The 21,809-nt window shown below is 37.5% G+C and overlaps 1 protein-coding gene across 1 annotated transcript in view; it reads left to right on the plus strand.

Moving 5' to 3' along the window:
- The window catches only part of KIAA0586 (KIAA0586 ortholog), a 131,620-nt gene extending 125,324 nt beyond the window's left edge, over positions 1–6,296 (plus strand). The window contains 1 exon segment of the mRNA XM_047767448.1: positions 5,993–6,296. Within this exon segment, the coding sequence (XP_047623404.1) occupies positions 5,993–6,144 (152 nt within the window). The 3' untranslated portion in view covers positions 6,145–6,296.
- Positions 6,297–21,809: the final 15,513 nt, after the last annotated feature.

Consider the following 21,809-nt stretch of genomic DNA (forward strand, 5'->3'; position numbering starts at 1 on the left):
TTTTTAAATTTTTAATGATTTTTACTTTTTTTCCATTATAGTTGGTTTACAGTGTTCTTGTCAGTTGCTTCATTCGCTAATATTTTCTCCCATTCTGTGGGTTGTCTTTTTGTTTTGTTTAGGGTTTCCTCTGCTGTGCAGAAACTTTTAAGTTTAATTAAGTCCCATTTGTGTATTTTTGTTCTTATTGTCATTAGTCTAGGAGGTGGATCCATGAGAAGATGTTGGTTTAGTCTTGGAAGATTGTACTTTTCTAAAAATTTGTCCATTTCTTCTAGGTTGTCTGTTTTATTGGCATATAGTTGCATATAGTAGTCTCTTATGATCCTTTGTATTTCTGTAATATCTGCAGTTACTTCTCCTTTTTTATTTCTAATTTTATTGATTTGAGTCCTCTCTCTCTTTTTTTTTTTTTTTTGATAAGTCTGGCTAAGGGTTTATTAATTTTGTTGATTTTTTCAAAGAACCAGCTTTTCGTTTCATTGATCTTTTCCATGGTTTTCTTCATTTCTGTTTCGTTGATTTTGCTCTGATTGTTATGATTTCTTTCCTTCTGCTAACTTTAGGTCTTGTCTGTTTTTCTCTCTCTAGCTGCTTTAGATGTAAAGTTAGCTTGTTTATATGAGCTTTTTCTTGTTTCCTGAGGTGGGCTTGTATTGCTATAAACTTTCCTCTTAGAACTGCTTTTGCTGCATCCCATAGATTTTGAAGTGCCGTATCTTTGTTGTCATTTGCTTCTAGATATTTTTTAATTTCCTCTTTGATTTCTTCAGTGATCCACTGGTTGTTTAGTAGCCTGGGAAGTTCCATATGCCATGGGTGCAGCCCTGAAAAGGACAAAAAAAAAAGTAGCATAATTATTGGAAGCCTTCTAGAATTGTGGGGTTTTTTTTTCCTTAGTGCATCTCAATGGCACATTCCTGTTCCTCTCAAGTTGACTACCTTTTGCAGCCCACTCTGAGGTTCATTGCCTCTTAGGATAATTTCTTTCCAGTTACATAAAAGCAAATGCTGATCTGTTTTAAGTGCTTTCTCTGTGCCAGTACTATATAAAACACTTTATATGCATTATTGCATTTGATCCTCACAAAATCTTCTAAAGTAGGTAGTCTTGTCTTTATTTTGTAGATGAGGAAATGAGGGCCATTACCACTCATTCTTCCTCTTATCCCTTACCTATTTTTCTTTGTAGTACTCATCACCACCTGACAGAAGATGTTCGTTTCCTTACTTGTTACTCATTTGCCCTTTATACCCAGCTGGGATGTGAAGTCATTGAGACTAGAGCATTTGTTTTCTTCACTACTGAAATCTTCAGAGTCAAGAACAGCTCCTGGCACATCATAGGTGCTCAGTTAATATTTGTTGAGTGAACAAAGGGATGAGCCCACCTCTGCCCTATTCCAATATCCATGCTCTTATTCCTCCCCTTTCTCCTTTTGTTCCTTCCCACACGAAAGCTTCACACTGGCAATCTGGATGGGACCTTTCCCAGGTGACTGTACCATAGACCTCATTTGGACCCCAGACTTGACTGATCAAAAAGGGATTTGTGCTGGAAGCTTCATCACTACTCTTCTCCGTAGCTGCCTCCTATTACATACCACTGCTAACATGAATTTCTCTGAACCACCTTTAAAAGCGATCATTGTTTATGTGGGTAATTAAAGTATTTGTTATCAGGCAAAAAAAGCAGTGAGTTAAGAGGTGGTCTCAGCTCTACCAGTTATGAAATAGATGAATTGCACTAGATTCTTTTTTGAAAACTGTCTCTTACCTGGTGTGACTCTTCACTCCTGCATCTCTTCCTACTCATCAAACATTTCCCTTTTGTGTTCTTTGTCCTTCCCTTATTTTTGTCACCATTTCTCTTCTCAGTCTGTATTCTCTCCCTAGGTGATCCCTGTTCTGATTACTTTGATTATTGTATCTGTATAGATGACTGCTAATTCTGTACCTGTAGAACTGCCTCACCGTCTTTGACGTCTTTGACCCGAGTTGCCTGCTAGAAAAGTTCATTCACACATCTTGCAGGCCTTTGAATCATCAAGTATATAACTGATCTCAGTATCTATCCACCTCTCTGTACCCACTGTAGCCTTAAGCTTGTTTGTATTCTTGTCTCTGGCTACTCAGTCAATTAAACCTGTCATTTTAGAGCCATACTCATTTCTTTATAAATACTGTTTCCCTCCAAAATATCTTAAATCTATTTCTACTGCCACAGATCATCATTTCTTGCATGGACAGGTTCCTAGATACCTTTCCTCTCTTCTTATTTTCCATACTACTAACGGTATTCTCTTTTCTAAAGTACATTTGTTCATGTTACTCCTTTGTTCGGAATCTTTTGTGACTTGTCATTGTGTATGGAACTTGATATTGACCCACCTTTATGGGGCTCTCTGTCATTATTCCTCTTATCCAGTCAATACTTTATTATCGGAATACTGAGTTTCCTTAACATGCTAACTTTATCTTGACTTTGTTTTGCTGCTTTCTTTTCCTTCATGACCTTCCACATCTTCTAAGTCTTAGCTCAACTGCTGCTTCCAGTTAATTTAAACCAAGTATTTCTCTACATGTTTATCTCCACTACTAGGTTTTACATTTCTTGAAGATGAAGACTATTTCTTTTTCACCTGTGTATCTTCTTGACACTATCTTAGCTCCATACATACAATGGGCTTGTATAGATGTTTAGTCAGTTAGCATATGCTTTTGGAAAAGCCCACTCTAACATCTCTGTGCTACAGTTACTTGGTCTGTCTCCCAGAATTGCTGTTAGGATGGGATAAAGTGATGGGGGAAAGAATCTTGCAAAATTTTAATTGCTGTGTAAATACAAGACAGTAACTATAAGAAATAACGTAACTGTACAATAACTGAATTTAATATGTTCCTTGAGACTTGGAAACTTCTTCAAGGCCCAAAAATGAATAAGATAGTTACAGCTCTTGTTACATCACTGAACAATTTAATCATTAATTTAATGCATAGGATAGACAATAAAGGTACATATAAAACAGTTTTGTGAAATTAGTTAACAGAGACGAGACTCTGGTATCAAGTGTAGTTTCTGATAGGTGTGTGAGTAGCTCAAGGAATGGATTTTTTTTTTTAGTAGAGGGAAGGTAACAATTTTATAGATTAAAATTTATTTTTCTCTTAAGTTTTAGTTATACCTTGTGTTAGTTTTTACTTTATTGATGAGGTAAGCTCTGATCTTGGATACTTCTCTTGGCTATTTTGTGTACTCTATCATGGCTTTGTAAAATGTCAGACTATTTATTTTTAATTTTTTTCTTTTTTCTTTTTTTTATTACTCAATGAATTTATTACACTTGTAGTTGTACAATGATCATCACAATCCAGTTTTATAGGATTTCCACCCCATAACCCCAGCACATCCCCTACCCCCCAAACTGTCTCCTTTGGAGACCATAAGTTTTTCAAAGTCTGTGAGTCAGCATCTGTTCTGCAAAGAAGTTCATTCTGTCCTCTTTTCAGATTCCACATGTCAGTGAAAGCATTTGATATTGGTGTCTCATTGTATGGCTGACTTCACTTAGCATGGTAATTTCTAGGTCCATCCATGTTGCTAAAAATGCTGGTATTTCATTCCTTTTAATGGCTGAGTAATATTCCATTGTGTACATGTGCCATTTCTTCTTGATCCACTCCTCTGTTGATGGACATTTAGGTTGTTTCCATGTCTTGGCTATTGCAAATTGTGCTGCAATGAACATTGGAGTATGTATATCTTTTCGAGTCATGGTTTCCCCTGGATAGATGCCCCCAGGAGTGGGATTGCTTGATCAAATGGTAGTTCTATGTTTAGTTTTCTGAGGAATCTCCATACTGTTTTCCACAGTGGTTGCACCAATTTACAATCCCACCAACAGTGTACTAGGGTTCCTTTTTCTCCACACCCTCTTCAGCACTTATTGTTTGTAGACTTTTGGATGATGGCCATTCTGGCTGGTGTAAGGTGGTACCTCATAGTGGTTCTGATTTGCATTTCTGTAATAATGAATGATGTTGAACATCTTTTCATGTGTTTTTTGGCCATCTGTATGTCTTCTTTGGAGAATTGTCTGTTTAGATCTTCTGCCCATTTTTTGATGGGGTTGTTTTTTGGTATGGAGCTGCAGAAGGTGTTTATAAATTTTGGAGATTAATCCCTTGTCAGTCGATTCACTTGCAAAGATTTTCTCCCATTTTGTGGGTTGTCTTTTTGTGTTGTTTAGGGTTTCCTTTGCTGTGCAGAAACTTTTAAGTTTAATTAGGTCCCATTTATTATTTTTGTTTTTACTGTCATTACTCTAAGAGATGGATCAAAATGTCAGACTATTTAAATAATGCTTATGTCCTATTAAGATTTTTTAAAGCAGTTCTTATTGTTTCTTAATTTTGGTTTGTTTTTTTTTTATTATTCATACCCTGACAGAGCTAAATCTCAAGAAATTTTTTTTTTCTATTTAAAATATTTATTCTCTTTAAATTGACCTAAGAATTGCTTTCTTCTTAAAGGATTATGGTGTGGTATTATAGTAGGTGATACTGCTGTAATGATACCAAATCTTCTTTCCCTTTCCTCTTCTATTAAAAAAAAAATTGATGCAAGTAACAAAAAGGAATGGTATATTAAAATAGTCTTTGTTAGACTTCCTAATATGAAAGGAGTTTGTCTTTTACAAGTATTTTAATCATCTTGGACATTGTGATTGTGTCATCATTGAAATCTCTAGAACTAGCTATTTTTTTTTGTGGTCCCTAGAAAAATTTGATGGAAATTTTCACTTATTATGGTGGAAAATATTTTAAAAGTATAAAGGAGTTTTAGGAAAGTTACTATGACTCTTGACTCAGAGATGTCTTTAGGATTATTTAGGATAATTTGCTTTTAAGCTGCTTATTATTATGCATATAGAGTAAATCCATGAAATTTGAAATAAGGATTTTTGTGGCCTTAAACAATACCAAGTTGTCATTCTTTATAGTTTTAGGCGTGTACCTTTAAAACTTAGAAGAGTGAATTAGGTTTGAGCAGATATATACATATATAGTCAACTCTAGTTTTTTAAAAACATGTTAATGAATTCTTCATCTCAGACTGCCTGCCCTACTCAGTCTTACCTAGCATTTATCATCTGTACCACAGCTCTGGGCACTTGCATGCTGTCTTACTCTGTTCAGACTACTATAACAAAATACTGTAGACTGAATGGCTTTTAAACAACAGAAGTTCATCTCTCACAATTATGGAAGCTGGGTGTCCAAGGCCAAGGCACCACCTTTTGGTTCCTGTGTCCTCACATGGTAGAAGGGGCTAGCAAGCTCTCTGGGGCCTCTTTCATAAAGGCCCAAATCTCCTCCATGAGGGCTCTACCCTCGGACCTAAGCACCTCCCAAAGGCCACACCTCTTACTATTGTCACGCTAGGCATTAGGATTTCACCACACAAATTTTGGGGGGACACAAACATTCAGATCATAGCATACACTTTTAAATGTTGTCTCTCTGGAGTTCCTGGCATGGCGCAGTGGTTAACGAATCCGACTAGAAAACGTGAGGTTGTGGGTTCGGTCCCTGCCTTTGCTCAGTGGGTTAACGATCTGGTGTTGCCGTGAGCTGCATGCGGTGTAGGTTGCAGACGCGGCTCGCTTCCCGCGTTGCTGTGGCTCTGGCGTAGGCCGGTGGCCACAGCTCCGATTGGACCCCTAGCCTGGGAACCTCCATATGCCACGGGAGCGGCCCAAGAAATAGCAAAAAGACAAAATAAATAAATAAATAAATGTTGTCTCTCATTGTCCAGGGTAGGAGTGGAAAGGAGGGCGTATTTTATCTTTGTGACAAGTTCTGAGCACCTTGAGAACTGAAATGATCTCAAATGCAATCCTTTTTGATCCCCTGTATGATTTGGGAAAGTTTAAGGCCCATAAGTACTCATATCCATTTATTTAGCTGAATGAGTCTCTCCTTTTTACAGGTGGGAAAGCAGTACCGCTCTTCACTCCTCAGATGTCACCTCCAAGGATGTCTCTGACTGTCCCCTCAGTGAACCTGGAGGATGGTGCTCAGTCTCTGAGCATCAACACCATCCAGGGGGACACAGAATCCTCAGGAGCAGATACCTTCTGAATGGGAAATGAGAGCCAGGACAATGTTTGTGCTGCTGGTTTTGAGGTCATTTTTCTGTGGCATAAAACCTTCTCTCTGACTATTATGGTCTTTCAACATATTCAGAAAAACAATTTTTAATTTTTTATTAAAATGAAAAATGTAATTTGGGTATTTAGGTAACATTTTAAAATAAAATAATTTAATGAAAATCATCATGAGTCTGTGAGTTATTTCATAGAATCCTGAGGTAGCATGGATTAGTGGAAAGGGCATGACTTTTGACATCTAAGAATTTATTCTACAGATATAATTATCTGTACCTAGTTATGAAACTAAGTTGTTAAAGGTTATTCATTCCAAATTTTTTATAAGAGCAAATAATTGTGAGCCATCTAATTTAAGGAACTGATTTTAAACCTGAGGTGGAAGTTCCCTTCATGGCTCAGTGGTAACAAGCTCAACTAATATCCATGAGGACGCGGGTTTGATCCCTGGCCTTGCTCAGTGGGTTAAGGCTCTGGCTTTGCCGTGAGCTATGGTGTAGGTCACAGACATGGCTTGGATCCCATGTTGCTATGGCCGTGTTGTAGGCTGGCAGCTGCAGCTCCAATTCGACCCCTAGCCTGGGAACTTCCATAAGCTACAGGTGCAGCCCTAAAAAGACCAAAAAAAAAAAAAAAAAAGATGGTATAGCAGAATACTAAGTGGCACAGAAAAGAATGTTAAAAGGTTTATGTGTCAATATGAAATTATTTCTGAGGTATATGGGTTTTTTCATTGATTTTTTTAAAAATTGAAGTATAGTTGATTTACAGTATTATGTTAGTTTCAGGTGTACACTATAGTGCTTCAGTATTTTTGCAAATATATTCCATTATAGGTTATTATAAGTTATTGGGTATAATTCTCTGTGCTATACAGTAAATCTTTGTTGCTTATTTATTTTACATATAGTAATCTGATCTGTTATTCTCAAACCCCTAATTTGTTCCTCCTCCCTTCCCTCTTCCCTTTGGTTACCTCAAGTTTGTTTTTTATGTCTGTGAGTCTGTTTCTGTTTTATAGATGTGTATCTCCATTTGTACTATTTTTTAGATTCCACATATAAGTGTTGTCTTATATTTTTCTCTGACTTATTTCATTAAGCATAATACTCTCTAAGTCTGTCCATGTTTCTGCAAATGGAAATGTTTAGCTGTGTAATATTCTAATGTGTGTGTGTGTGTACACACCACATCTCTGACTTCATAATTTAACATCATATTTTTAAAATGAAAAAAGCCATGCTTAAAAGGGTATGTGAATTATACCACCATTGTTTAAAATGAGGTGGGGAAGGATCCAGATATATGACTTGTACACACATAGGCTTCCAAACCTGTATTTGCTTATGTATGCATTAAATATCTTTGAAAGGATAAACAAGAAGCTTCTAACTTAGTCTCGAAGGAGAGAGATCAAGTGGCTAGGCAACAGAGAGACTGAGTCATAGGAGTCAAAGATGCCTGTATTTACTGTGGATTTGAACTACAGTTGTGACAGGAAAAAATTGAGTGAGCTTCATTTTTTATATACCTTATAAACCTTTATACTTTATGTATAAACCTCTGAAATGTGACTAGGTTAACTTTCAAAAAATAAATACATATAATGAAAATAAAAAGTATGGCTTTATAATCAGACATACATGGGTTCTAGCTCCAGTCTCTTCTCCTACTTGGTCAGTGATGGGGTGATCAAACCTCTCCATCATAGCTGTCTGAGTAAATACCTGGTTTTCAGGATAATGGGGTTAATGAGTTATGTTGAAGGTAGCACCCAGCATGGTGCCTGGCATTAGATAGGTACTCAATAAATGGGGGTGTCGTTTTCTTGAGGATTCAAGGATCTTATGCTAGATGGTAAGCACAGGAGAAATAAGGCAGCCTGGCATCAGCAAAAACATTTCTCTCCCTAAAAAATCTTTTCTGCGACAACTCAAGTTCAAACACACAGTAATTATAGTCATCCTTGACGTTTTTCAACATTTTTCTAGGTGGTTGGTCTCAGCCCTGGCTGCAGGTTAGAACCTCTGGGAGCTTTATTTAAAAATGCCTGGGTTCGGTATCTGGGTGGGACTCAGGCAATGGTATGAAACAAGAAAAAAGACCTTCCCAGATGATTTTAATGTGCACTCAAGATTGAGAATTACCAAAGAGCAATTTAGGAGTAGGACACGTTGCCTGGAGAACTTAGAATCTGAGGGTTTTTTTCTCAATGAAGATAGAAGCTACAAAGATCTGTGGAAACTCAGAAATGTGTCCACATGTGTTTCCTCTTAGGTCACAGCTCCTCAAGCTTCTCTCAGATATTTGGTTATTGAAATGCTTTATATTTCACTTTTTTTTTTTTTTTTTTTTTTTTAAGGGCTGCACCCACAGCATATGGAGATTCCCAGACTAGGGGTTGAATCAGAGCTATAGCTGCCGGCCTACACCACAGCCATAGCAACATGACATCTGAGCCATGTCTTCGACCCTCACCACAGCTCATGGCAATGCTGGATCCTTAACCCTCTTTGTGAGGCCAGGGATTGAACCTGCGTCCTCATGGATGCTAGTCAGATTCATTTCCATTGAACCACGATGGGAACTCCTCACTCTTTTAGAACTTATTTTCCTTTGCAATGGCCTTTTAGACATGTCCACTTGTAATAGTTCCCATTAAACAAACAGAAGAAAAATGCTATTCTATGGATCATAATTTTTTTCATTTTATTTTTGTTACTTTGTTATTTTTGTTTTTTTTAAAGTATAGTTTATTTACAATGCTGAGCCAATTTCTGTTATACAGCAAAGTGATCCAATCATACATATATACATATATATACATACACACACACATACTTTCTTTTTCTGATATTCCGTAATGTTCTGGTTGAGGGTTGGTTTGTTTGTTTTGTCTTTTTAGGGCCGCACCCACATCATATGGAAGTTCTCAGGCTAGGGGTTGAATTGGAGCTCAGCTGCTGGCATACGCCACAGCCACAGCAACACTGGATCCTTGACCCACTAAGTAGAGCCAGGGATCAAACCTATGTCCTCATGGATACTGCTCGAGTTTCATACTACTGAGCCACAATGGGAACTCCTCTTCCATCATGTTCTGTCCCAAGAAATTGGATATAGTAATTTGTTTTTGATGTTCATTTATAATTCTCTGATATGTGAAAGCTGCGGAAATGTTTCTCAGTGCTGCTTCATTTTAAAAACTTTACACCCCACGCCCAATTTTTGGTCTTCAAGTCTTTTTCTGTTTGGGAAAGGTGTTTCTTAATTTTAGCAAAAGCATTTTTTTTTTGTCTTTTTGCTATTTCTTTGGGCCGCTCCCGCGGCATATGGAGGTTCCTAGGCTAGGGGTCGAGTCGGAGCTGTAGCCCCCAGCCTACGCCAGAGCCATAGCAACGCAGGATCCGAGCCGCGTCTGCAATCTACACCACAGCTCACGGCAACGCCGGATTGTTAACCCACTGAGCAAGGGCAGGGACTGAACCCACAACCTCATGGTTCCTAGTCGGATTCGTTAACCACTGTGCCACAACGGGAACTCCAAAAGCATTTTTTAAATGATTTAATCATTGTGATTAAAATATTTTATTCTACCTGCTTCTTTTTTTAGAAGAATGAACTATAGTTAATTTATAGTGTTGTTACTTGCAAGCATCTAGCAAAGTTGAATTACTTTATCAGTTATACTACCTATATATATGTGTGTGTATTTTTTGTATTCCTTTCCATTATAGGTTATTCCAAGATATTGAGTATAGTTCCCTGTGCTATACAGTAGGTTCTTATCTATCTGTTGTATATATATATAAAACACTATATAAGTAGTGTATCTGTTAATCCCAAACTCCTAATTTATTACTCCCCCTCTTTTCGCTTTTGGTAACCATAACTGTGTATCTTTTTTTAGATTCCACATATAAGCCATATTATATGATATTTGTCTTTGTCTGATTTCACCTAGTATGATAATCACTAGGTTCATCCATGTTGCTGCAAATGTCAATTGTTTCATTCTTTTTTATGTCTGAGTAATATTTTATTATATATATATGTAATATATATCACTTTTTTTTTTTCAACCACGTCTTTATCCATTCATCTGTCAATAGATATTTAGGTTGTTTCCATGTCTTGGCTATTGCAAATAGTACTGCTGTGAACACTGGGGGTGCATGTATCTTTTCAAATAAAAATTTTCATATTTTCTATATATATGCCTGGAAGTGAGATTGCTGGATTATATGGTAATTATTTTTAGTTTAGTTCATTGTTTTCTTTTTATGACTGCCCCTGTGGCATATGGAAGGTTGAATTGGAGCTGTAGCTGCAGTTGTAGCAACATCAGATCCGAGCCTCATCTGCAACCTATACCACAGCTTGCAGCAATGCTAGATCCTTAACCCATTGAGTGAGGCTGGGGATTGAACCTGCATATTCATGGAGAACTATGTTGGAGTCTTAACCTGCTGAGCCATGATGGAAACTCCTATTTTTACTTTTTTGAGGAACTTCCATACTGTTTTCCATAGTGGCTGCACCAATTTACATTCCCACCAACAATGTAGGAGGGTTACATTTTCTCCACACCCTCCCTAGCATTTATTATTCATAGACTTTTTAATGATGGCCTTTCTGACTGGTGTGAGATACCTCGTTGTAGTTTTGATTTTCATTCCTCTAATAGTTAGCAATCTTGAGCATGTTTTCATGTGACTATTGGCTATCTATATGTCTTCTTTGGAAATATCTCTTTGGGTCTTCTGCCCATTTTTTTATTTAGGTCGTTTGTTTTTTTATATTGAGCTATATGAGCTGATTGTGTATTTTGGAAATTGCATGTTCACATTGTTTGCAAATATATTCTCCCATTCTGTAGTTATCTTTTTGTTTGATTTATGGTTTCCTTAAATACTGTGCAGAAGTATTTAATGAGATCTCATTTGCTTATTTTTGCTTTTATTTCCATTACTGTAGGAGATGGATCCAAAAAAAAGTACTGCAATTTATGTAAAAGAGGGTTCTGCCTATGTTTTGCTCTAGGAGTTTTATAGTATCTGGTCTTACATGTAGGTCTTTAACCCATTTGGATTTTATTTTTGTACATGGTGTTAGAGAATGTTCTCATTTCTAATTACATGTAGCTGTCCATTTTCCCCAGCACCACTTATTTAATAAATTGTCCTTTCTTCATTGTATATTCTTTACTCCTTTGTTACAGATTAATTGACCATAAGTGTATGAGTTTATTCCTGGGCTTTCTGTCCTGTTCTGATTATGTGTCTGTTTTTATGACAGTATCATACTGTTTTGATGACTGTAGCTTTGTTGTATAGTCTGAAGTCAGGAAGTGTGATTCCTCTAGCTCTGCTCTTCTTTCCCAAGAGTGTTGTGGCTCTTTGGGGTCTTTTGTATTAACCTACAAATTTTATAATTTTTTTGTTCTAGTTCTGTGAAAAATGCCATTGGTAATTTGATAGGGATTGCATTGAATCTGAGATTGCCTTGGTTAGTAAGGTCATTTTAACAATATTGATTCTTCCAATCCAAGAACATTGTTTATCTTTTCATCTCTTTGTGTGATCTTCAATTTCTTTCATCAGTATCTTTCAGTTTTTGGAGTACAGGTCTTTTGCCTCCTTATGTACGTTTATTACTAGGTATTTTATTCTTTTTAATGTGATGGTAAATGGGATTGCTTCCTTAATTCCTCTTTCTGATATTTTATTGTTTGTAGCGAAATGCAACAGATTTCTGTATATTAATTTTGTATCCTACAACTTCACTAAATTCATTGATGAGCTCTAGTCTTTTTCTGGTGGCATCTTTAGGATTTTCAATGTATAGTATTATGTCATCTGGAAGCAGTGACAGTTTTACTTCTGCTTTTCCAATTTGAATTTCTTTTATTTCTTTTTCTTCTCTGATTCCTGTGGCTAGGACGTCCAATCTATATTGTATAAAAGTGGTGAGAGTGGGCATCCTTGTCTTGCTCCTGATCTTAGCAGAAATTCTTTCAGGTTTTCATCAGTTGAGTATGATGTTAGCAGTGGATTTGTCCTGTATGGTTTTTATTATGTTGAGGTTGATTCCCTCTATGTGCATTTTCTGGAGAGCTTTTTTTTTTTTTCATAAAAGGAAGTTGAATTTTATCAAAAGATTTTTATGAAGCTATGGAAATGATCATATGGTTTTTATTCTTCAGTTTCTTAATTGATGTATCACATTGATTGATTTGTGGATATTGAAAAGATCCTTCCATCCCTGAGATAAATCCCACTTGATCCTTTTAATGTATTGTTGGATTTAGTTTGCTAAATTTTTTGAGGATTTTTACATCTATGTTCATCAGTGATATTGGCCTGTACTTTTCTTTTTTATGTGATTTCTTTATCTAACTTTGGTGTCAGGGTGATTGGCCTCATGGAATGAGTTCAAAAGAATTCCTTCCTCTACAATTTTTTTCATAGTTTCAGAAGGACAGATGTTAACTCTTCTGTAAATGTTTGGTAGAATTTATCTGTGAAGCCATTTGGTCCTGAATTTTTGTTGGGAGTTTTAAATTACTGATTCAATTTAAGTACTGGTAATTAGTCTATTCATATTTTCTGTTTCTTCCTGGTTCAGTCTTAGGAGGAATTTGTCCATTTCTTCTAGGTTGTCTGTTTTATTAGGGTATAACAACTTAGTCTTTTATGATCCTTTGTATTTCTGTGGTGTCAATCTGACTTCTCTCTCATTTCTGATTTTATTGACTTGGGCCCTCTCCCTTTTTTCTTGATGAGTCTGTCTAAAGGTTTATCAATTTTGTTGATCTTTTCAAAGAAACAGCTTCTTCTAGTTTCATTGATCTTCTCTACTGTTTTCTTCATCTCCATTTCATTTATTTCTTCTCTGATCTTTATGGTTTCTTTATTTCTAACTTTAGGTTTTGTTTGTTCTTTTTTTCTAGTTGCTTTAGATGGAAGAGTAGGTTGTTTATTTGAGATTTTCCTTATTTTCTGAGGTGAGATTGTAATGCTATAAACTTCCCTCTTGGAACAGCTTTTTAGGAAAAGCAATTTTTGTATAGAGGTGTTGGTAGTTTTTTCACCCTAACCTTAGAAAACTTGACTTTTCTAATTTAGGGTAGAACTATAACCCTTAATTTATTCTACTCCTTGTGTACTTGGGTTTCTTTTTAAAAAACAGTTTGATATTCATTCATCAGTATTTTGTTTGTTTACAGTATTATTTCTGGCTAGGTTTCCTCCTATATATATTCTTCTGCCAATGATCTCAAATATTTTTGGAATAAAATTATGTTCATAAAAGTAAATCACATGGCATTTTTGATGTTCAAGCTTTAAAATTTTATTTTATATTTAATTTTATATTTTCCAATTTCTATATTGATCTGTTTATAAGACATGCCACTAATAAGTAGACTCTATCAGGATATCAAGATCAAAGCTGCTGGGAGTTCCTGTTGTGGTGGCGTGGAAATGAATCTGACTAGTATCCATGAGGATGCGGGTTTGATTCCTGGCCTTGCTCAGTGGGTTAAGGATCTGGTGTTGCTATGAGCTGTGACGTAGGTCACAGATGTGGTTCGGATCTGGCATTGCTGCAGCTGTGGTGTAGCTGGCAGCTATGCTCCCATTTGACCCCTAGCCTGGGACCTTACAAATGCCGAGGGTGCAGCCCCCTCCCCCCCAAAAAAAGATCAAGGTTGTTACAATAGTTAGGCTTACATGCCAGGGTAACAGGTATTTAAAATGTTAATTTGGCTTAAATCCTAAAATAAATTTGCTTTTTTTTGCATATGAATAGCATCTTGAATAAATGTTTTTTTTTTCAGGAGACGATTACGTCAGTAGTGTACTTCTTATCACTTACATATTTCCGGTATCTTAAATTTTTCTTTTAAAATGCTAAATATATTTAAATCAGTTTTATAGTTTTTTTATTAAAAACATAGTTTTTCTGAAAGCAAGTAAAATAACATTTCTTTTTTTTTTTGCTTTTTTAGGGCCACAAATGTAGCATTGGACATACACCACAGCTCATGGCAACTCTGGATCCTTAATCCACTGAGTGAGGCCAGGAATCAAACTTGCATCCTCATGAATATTAGTCGGGTTCGTAACCCACTGAGCCACAACAGGAACTCTTAAAATAGCATTTCTTAGTGCATGGTGGATTATTGCCCCCAATCCAAGAATAATTCTGTATGCAAAACATCTTTTTTAAAAATCTCTTTAAAAATGTTATTTCCTGAAACTATCATTTCCTTATAGGGAGTAACTTGAACAGTTATGATAGTAGAATCCTTAGAATTTCTGTGATGTTACTAAAGGAAATCTACTGAAATATTCTTTTCTAGTATACATCTGTATATATATAAACATATACATACATACATATATATATCTAAGAAAACTTAATTATAAGGGGTGTTGGGTATACAGTGTGGTATGGGTACTTTGGGGCCAGACTAGGCAGCCATCTCAGGGCTCATCATTTTCTCCCTTTGGTCATCTGCGCCTCCTGGACAATGAAAGTTACCCAGGGAATTCTGTCTCTTCCTAGCATAGAATCAGGTGTGGTCAGCTAACATCAGTTGCATAGTAGTTTTTATTTGTATTTGTATTTTTTTGTCTTTTTTTTAGGGCCACACCTGCAGCATGTGGAAGTTCCCAGGCTAGGGGTTGAATGGGAGCTGTAGCTGCTGGCCTACACCACAGCCACAGCAATGCTAGATCTGAACTGCATCTTCGACCTACACCACGGCTCATAGCAACCCCGGAACCTTAACCCACTGAGTGAGGCCAAGGATTGAACCTACGTCCTCATGGATGCTAGTCAGGTTTGTTACCGCTGAGCCACTACGGGAACTACCACACAGTAGTTTTCAAAACTCTCTTAAAGATGCATTGAAGAAAACTCACTATTGCAGTGAGAAATACCCTCAATTATGTTGGGAACATTTTAGGAAGCCAGTATTTTATTTGACATAGCTCATGCCAGGAGGATAGGGTCCAAGTCTCAGATCATCAAATGTTTGAGAGTGATCAACTTGTGTCTGTATTTTTTTAAAGGTATTGTTTCTTCTTGTACCGAAGTGTTTACCTAGAAACAATAGGAAGTATTAGTTGGATGCATATGTCCCGTGATAAGGTCGATAAATATTCTAAAACTCTGTGATATCCACTAATGACTAAGAAAGCAAACAAATCAAAGCTCTTTTGCTAGATCTTTATAGTGCAAATGGTCTCATTTATAGTTTCAGCCATAGTAAGGGGTAAGTTACTGATACATCTCTTAAATTCAGGGACCCCTAACCTAACTACAGATCCTCAAGCAAATCAATAGACTACTCCGACTTCTCCTGGGAGGTCACATCTGTGAGACCTTTAAAGAGGCCCAGATGGTGAGCTTGAACAGGATTTAAAATCTTGAAGGGAGAGGTAAGGAGTCCCAGGGTTAGCTCTTGGTATGCCTAGAGGTTATAGATAAAGAACAAGTCTGGTGCTGCACAATTAATATGATCTACATGTAAAGAGTTGAAAGTGTATGCCTTTTCCCCTGAATTATCATGACAAACAGTGATAACTCTTTCAGTCGATGTTTTGTATTCTGCTTTTCCTGAACAAAGATTTTTTTTTTCTACTTTTTGCAAGGTGTTACATTAGGGGCAAATATTAAGTGAGGAGGTATTTCTCCCCTCAGGATAGTTTAATGGGATTTCTTGGTAAGCTTGGTAAATATTTTTATTTCCTTTGGTTGTTATTTCTTAATAGTTTCATGAGTTATGAAAATATTGTAGATACCTAGGATTATTTTAAAAGGTGATTGGATTTTTTTTTTTTTCTGATTGGCTGCATGTAATTCTATGTAATTTATAACAACTAGCCTAAGTATCTGGGTTGGGAGATAATTGTTGTATGTTCTGAAAGGTAGAGGAGTGGGAGTTCCCATTGTGGCTCAGCGGTAATGAATCTGACTAATATCCATGAGGACATGAATCCCTGGCCTCGCTCATTGGGTTAAGGGTCTGGCATTGCTGTGAGCTTTGGTGTAGGTCACAGGTGCAGCTCAGATTCAGTTTTGCTGTGGCTGTGGTATAGGCCAGCAGCTGCAGCTTCGATTTGGCCCCTTGCTTGGGAACCTCCATGTGCCAAAGGTGCAGTCCTAAAAAGACCAAAAAAAAAAAAAGGGAAATATAGAGGAGATGTTCAGATCATATTCTTGACAGGCAGGTTGCTAGTGTTAAACAGAGATATTGCAATGATTTGAGTGACCCCTGGAGTTTGAAATGGGTAGCAGGTCCAGCAAGAGGTCAGGTTGGTACATGAAGCCATATTCTGACTCATTCTTAGAAACCAAGTGAGAAAATATGTTTTGTTTCAGAAAAGGAAGGGGGAAAATGAAGAAAAGTCAGGTCACAGAAAACACAGAGAAGGAAAGCAATAGCCTACAGTGATGTATTAATAGTCTTAGGAGAAAGGCAGTCAGTTTGATTGGTATAACAAAAAGTTTTGGTTTTGTTTCATTGTTTTGAGGGGAATTTGCAATTCTGAAATTGTCTACTTGACCTGAAGGTCTCCAATAACCTGTTTGTACCTTGAAGCCATCTGTTTCTGGAGGCTTCTTTGGTCAACTTGCAGTCCCTTGTAGGAATAAAAGTCCTTTGGTGTGAGTAGGAAGTTCATTTTCATTATGACAATGTTACACCCTGGGTAGACTCTTAGAGCTGTTGTCAGGAGGACCTGAAATGTCTCTTTTCCATAATTTTAAGCATTTTTGCATCTGTGTCACTTAGCATTTTCTGCGAAACAAACCACCACAAAACTAGGTGGCTTAAAACAACCATTTATTCATGGTTCTGTAGATGCTCAATTTGGCTGGATCAGCAGGGATAGCTCTGCTCCTCATGGTGTTGTCCGGACTTAAGCAGGCATTTCCAGTCATTTCATATTTGATGGCCACAATCACATGTCTGCTGGTTGCTGGCTGATGGCAGGGCAACAGAGGTAACTGGGTCATGGGTCTCATCATCTAGCAGGCTAGCCCAAGCTCATTCACATGATATTCCCTGAGGGTTCCTAAGAGTATCAAGAGAGGACAGGCTCCAAAGTGCAAGCTTTCAAGCCTCTGCTTGTATCGTGTTATTAATGCCTCATTGGTAAAAGCAACTCATGCCCAAGCCCAGACTCAAAGAACAGAGAAATAGACTCCATCTCTTTATGGCAAGATCTGCAGTCACATGCAAAGAAGCATGCACATGATGGGAAGCATTTGTGGCCATTTTTGCAATTTTCTTTTCTTTCCTTTTCTTTTTTTTTTTTTTTTTTTTGGTTTTTAGGGCGGCACTTGTGGCATATGGAAGTTCCCAGGCTAGGGGTCAAATCGGAGCTACAGCTGCCAGCCTATGCCACAGCCACAGCAAAGCAAGATCCTAGCCGCATCTGCAATCTACATCACAGCTCATGACAATGCCAGATTCTTAATCCACTGAGGGAGGCCAGGGATTGAACCCGCATCCTCAGGGATCCTAGTCGGGTTCGTTAACTGCTGAGCCATGAAGGGAACTCCTGTTTTTGCAGTTTAACATGCATTGATATCTTTTCTAGCAAACCTGGTCACTGAGCTCGAAGTCTATAAAGACGTGGATGACATTTCCTTTGCTAAGATGGCTTGTGCATGTTGGGCATAGGACAGTATACTAGATTAACGTCTCACAGGGTTTAGCTAAATCTGCGTGCAGCAAAATAGAATGATTGGTGGAGTTATTCCCAATCACATAGGACATCCTGAAATGATGAGGAAAAAATTGTACCAGCTCTGAGGGGGTCAATAGTGTGGCCATTAACAATGGTAACAAAACAGTCGACTAAGGCCGATTAACGGTTTTCGATGGTTTAGAACTGGAGTCAGTAAATTTTCTTGGTAAAGAGCTAGTTAGTAAATTTTAGATAGGCTTTGAAGGCCAAATGTCATCTCTGTCACATATTCCATTCTCTTCCTCTTTTTTTTAAAAAAGCAAACTTTAAAAATATGTGAGAAACATTTTTTTTTTAACTTGTGAACTGTATGAAAACAGTCCATAGGCCAGATTTGTCCCATGGACTGTAGTTTGCCAACCCCTGATGGGGAGAGTTTTTAGCTCAGTGTCTCATTTATTCTTTTTTCCTTTCCTGCATGAAGAGTACGGTTTTTGTATTAGGAGAGAAACCCTGCAGGGTTCCTATGTGACCGTTACAGTGAAATAAATTCTGGGATTGCTGGGTGGGAAAGTAGAAATTCCCCAGGCTGGGAATCCAGAGTCTAGCAACTAACATCTGCAGCTTCTCATCAAGGGATGGGTTTTTTCCATCCTGAAAGCTTATAGACTATTGATGATCTATATTTATAGCCTAAAGACCTGGAGAGCTGTATAACATCCATTAGTATAGGAGTGGGATGGACTGGGAATCTGGGGTTAATAGATGCAAACTGTTACATTAGGGATGGATAAGTAATGAGATCCTGCTGTATAGCACTGGAAACTATATCTAGTCACTTGTGATGGAGCATAATGGGGGATAATGTGAGAAAAAGAATGTGTGTGTGTGTGAGTGTGTGACAGTCACTTTGCTGTACAGTAGAAAATTGACAGAACACTGTAAACCAACTATAATGGAAAAAATAAAAATCATTAAAAAAAAGAAAATCCATTAGTAAATGTTCAAAAGGCCTTGAGAAGGAATTTCTGTATTTTGTCTTTCTCCTTTCAGGTTTACCTGGGTTATATTAGCATACGGAAGACATAATTCTACCACTATCTAGCCAATTTTGAAAAAAAATTCCCATTATTTATCTACTGTAGAACTTCAGTTGATTTGTTCTTGATGCAGAAAACCACTGGGGAAATACAATTAGCATCCATTGGATGGCTCCTGAGCAACTATCAGGAGATTCTGCAAACCCATCTTTAGGAAGAAAGTGTCCCTTAATTGCCAATATTGGTTTTCAGAAGGTTGGATTGATTGTTTTGAGCCAGTTGTAGCTGGTCTAAATTGAGCCAGTCTCCCTTCCAAGTTTGGCCGGAATAGACGTCATTTTGGTGGAACTTATAGTTGGAGTAATAAAAGCTGCGTTTTTAGCATGTGCGTTAGCCAGGGCATTCATTGGTTTCTGGGAGAATGTATTGTCTATGAGTGTCTATATTAACTGCCAGGTATTTTTCAATATTGAGTAGCTTTTAGTGAATCACTAATATCTTTACCATTTTGATCAGGGTATCTTAAGAACTCAAAAATCCCCTTTCCATAGCATCCCAAAGATATGAACTATTCCAAATTCATTTCTACTATCTGTTAAGTGTTTACCATTTCTTTCTTTGCCAGAGTGCAAGTCAGAGTGATTGGTTCATTCAGTTGGGCAGATTGAATGTTATGCAATGGAACAGCTTTGGTAGCTGCCTGTTAAGTGGTGACAGTATGTCCTGCTTGGGAAATGCCTTTATCATTTTTAAGATAAGAACCATCTACAAATAGAATTAAATTAGGATTGACTGAAATTTGACCTTGGCATTCTTGTGTGTATAATTTCACTTTTTACTAAAGTATATAATTTATACAGAAAAGTGCTAATCATGGAAAGCTTGATGAATTTTTATGCATGTATGCATAACTGTGTAACTACCTCCAGCAGGAAATAGAACATTTCTGAGCACCTCAGAAGGTTCTTTTGTGCCCCTTTCCCAGTAAAAACACACTTCTCCTCTTCCAGAGGTAACCACCATCCTGGCTTCTACCACCATCAGTTAGTTTTGCTTGTTCTTGAATTTCATATGAGTAGAATCATAAGTGGATAGTCATTTTCTTTTGGCTGCTTTTGTACAGAATAATGTCTGTAAGGTTCATAGATGAGCAGTACAGCACATGACAGAGAGAAGCTGAGTGTTGCTTGGAAGTCTCAGGGATTGCACAGCACTTCCATGGGAGTTTCTACTTTGGCATTCCATGTGTTCTGGTAAACTCTTATAAGGTCAATCCTGAAAATCCTCTCAGTTTTTGAGTGTGGGAGCTTGAAATCAATGGAGTAGTCTTTATTTTGGAGGAAGACAGAGTGTCTGCCTATAGACAGATCATGACCCAAATTAAGTAGTTTCAAATGTTATGGTTATTTTGTAATCATGTTGTTACAAGTTTTCAATTATGAAGACCAAAAGTATGCAAGGTTGTAACTTTTCTCCCAATGCTTTATGTCCATTCTCTGTCGATCTTATCAAGAGATATTTGAAGCCTTCCTATGAACGACTCAGATCAGGAGAGTATAGCAATAAATTACCTGCTGTATTTGAGTGGATTCTCATGGGAAAATGGAATAAGTAAGGTAATTTACTGACATTGATAAAAATATGAGTGTGACTCCCTAAGTCCTCAAGTTCCATGATTTTTGCACATGAAGCCAGCAAGTACCAACTTTCCTTAACTACTGGTTACTAAAGAAGGCTGCACATCTATCCACTGCCATAAAATGCTTGTGGAAGGAATGGAGGACAAGATAGTATCTGGGTAGGAATATAATGAATCTAAGAATCAAAATCCTTTTGATTTCTCTGAAGTCTTAAATCAGTAGTGTTTCCCATTAGGTTTATTAATTAGCAGTGTGAGCATGGCAAGGATTGGTTTGTATAGAATTAGCCTTTGGTCTTAGACAGTGACATTGCATATGAGATCTTTCAAGTTTGAGTTGAGTCTTGGGCAATTTCGTCAAAAGTTTATATAAGAATTGATTTGAATCTTAATAGGGTCAGCATTCATAAGCAAACCTCTTAGACTTTGGATATTGTTCTTATTCCTAAGCTATGGACCTTCTAGGATTTCAGCGGAATGTTCAAACTGTTTACCAGGCCCCTCTCAGTTGGAGGGACTCTATCTTTCCAGGATCAGACAACTGTTGACATCTCTACTCAGCCCTTTCAGACTTCCAGCTGTTGCTTTCCACTGACTCATTGGATTTTCACCTAGCACATGCGTAGTGCAGGAGTCAGCTAGGATTTGAGCATGTATGAAAATTTTATCCCCTCCCAGCTATGGCTCCCTTCTTTATGGACTTTCCCTACCTAACATCTAGCCTTTTTGTTTTGGGGTTGGGTTTTTCATTTGTTTGTTTGTTTGTCTTTTTAGGGCCGCACTCACAGCATATGGAGGTTCCCAGGCTAGGGGTCAAATAGGACCTATAGCTGCCAGCCTATGCCAGAGCCTCAGCAATGCCAGATCCGAGCTGCATCTGCAACCTACACCACAGCTCATGGCAACACTGGATCCTTAACCCACTGAGCAAGGCCAGGGATCGAGCCCATATCCTCATGGATACTAGTACTGTTCACTAACCACAGAGCCACGATAGGAACTCCAGCATCCAGTCTTTCTGAGTGCCATGAGTACTGATCCTGACTTCTGAGGCCTACAAGAGTGCCCCTCTGCCTGAGTGTATCCTCTGTGCCTATAGGCATTAGGAAGTACCTTGGATAAATGTGGGACTCAACAAGTGTGTTTCCCTCCTTTCAAGCTACGCATATTCTCTTGTTTCTGCCTGCTTTGGTTCTTCCCCAGTGCCTTCAAATGGCTGGTTTTTATATTTTGTCCAGAGTTTGTAATCGCTCCT

This window comes from Phacochoerus africanus, chromosome 2 (genome assembly GCF_016906955.1).
Source record: "Phacochoerus africanus isolate WHEZ1 chromosome 2, ROS_Pafr_v1, whole genome shotgun sequence".
NCBI classification, from domain to species: Eukaryota; Metazoa; Chordata; class Mammalia; order Artiodactyla; family Suidae; genus Phacochoerus; species Phacochoerus africanus.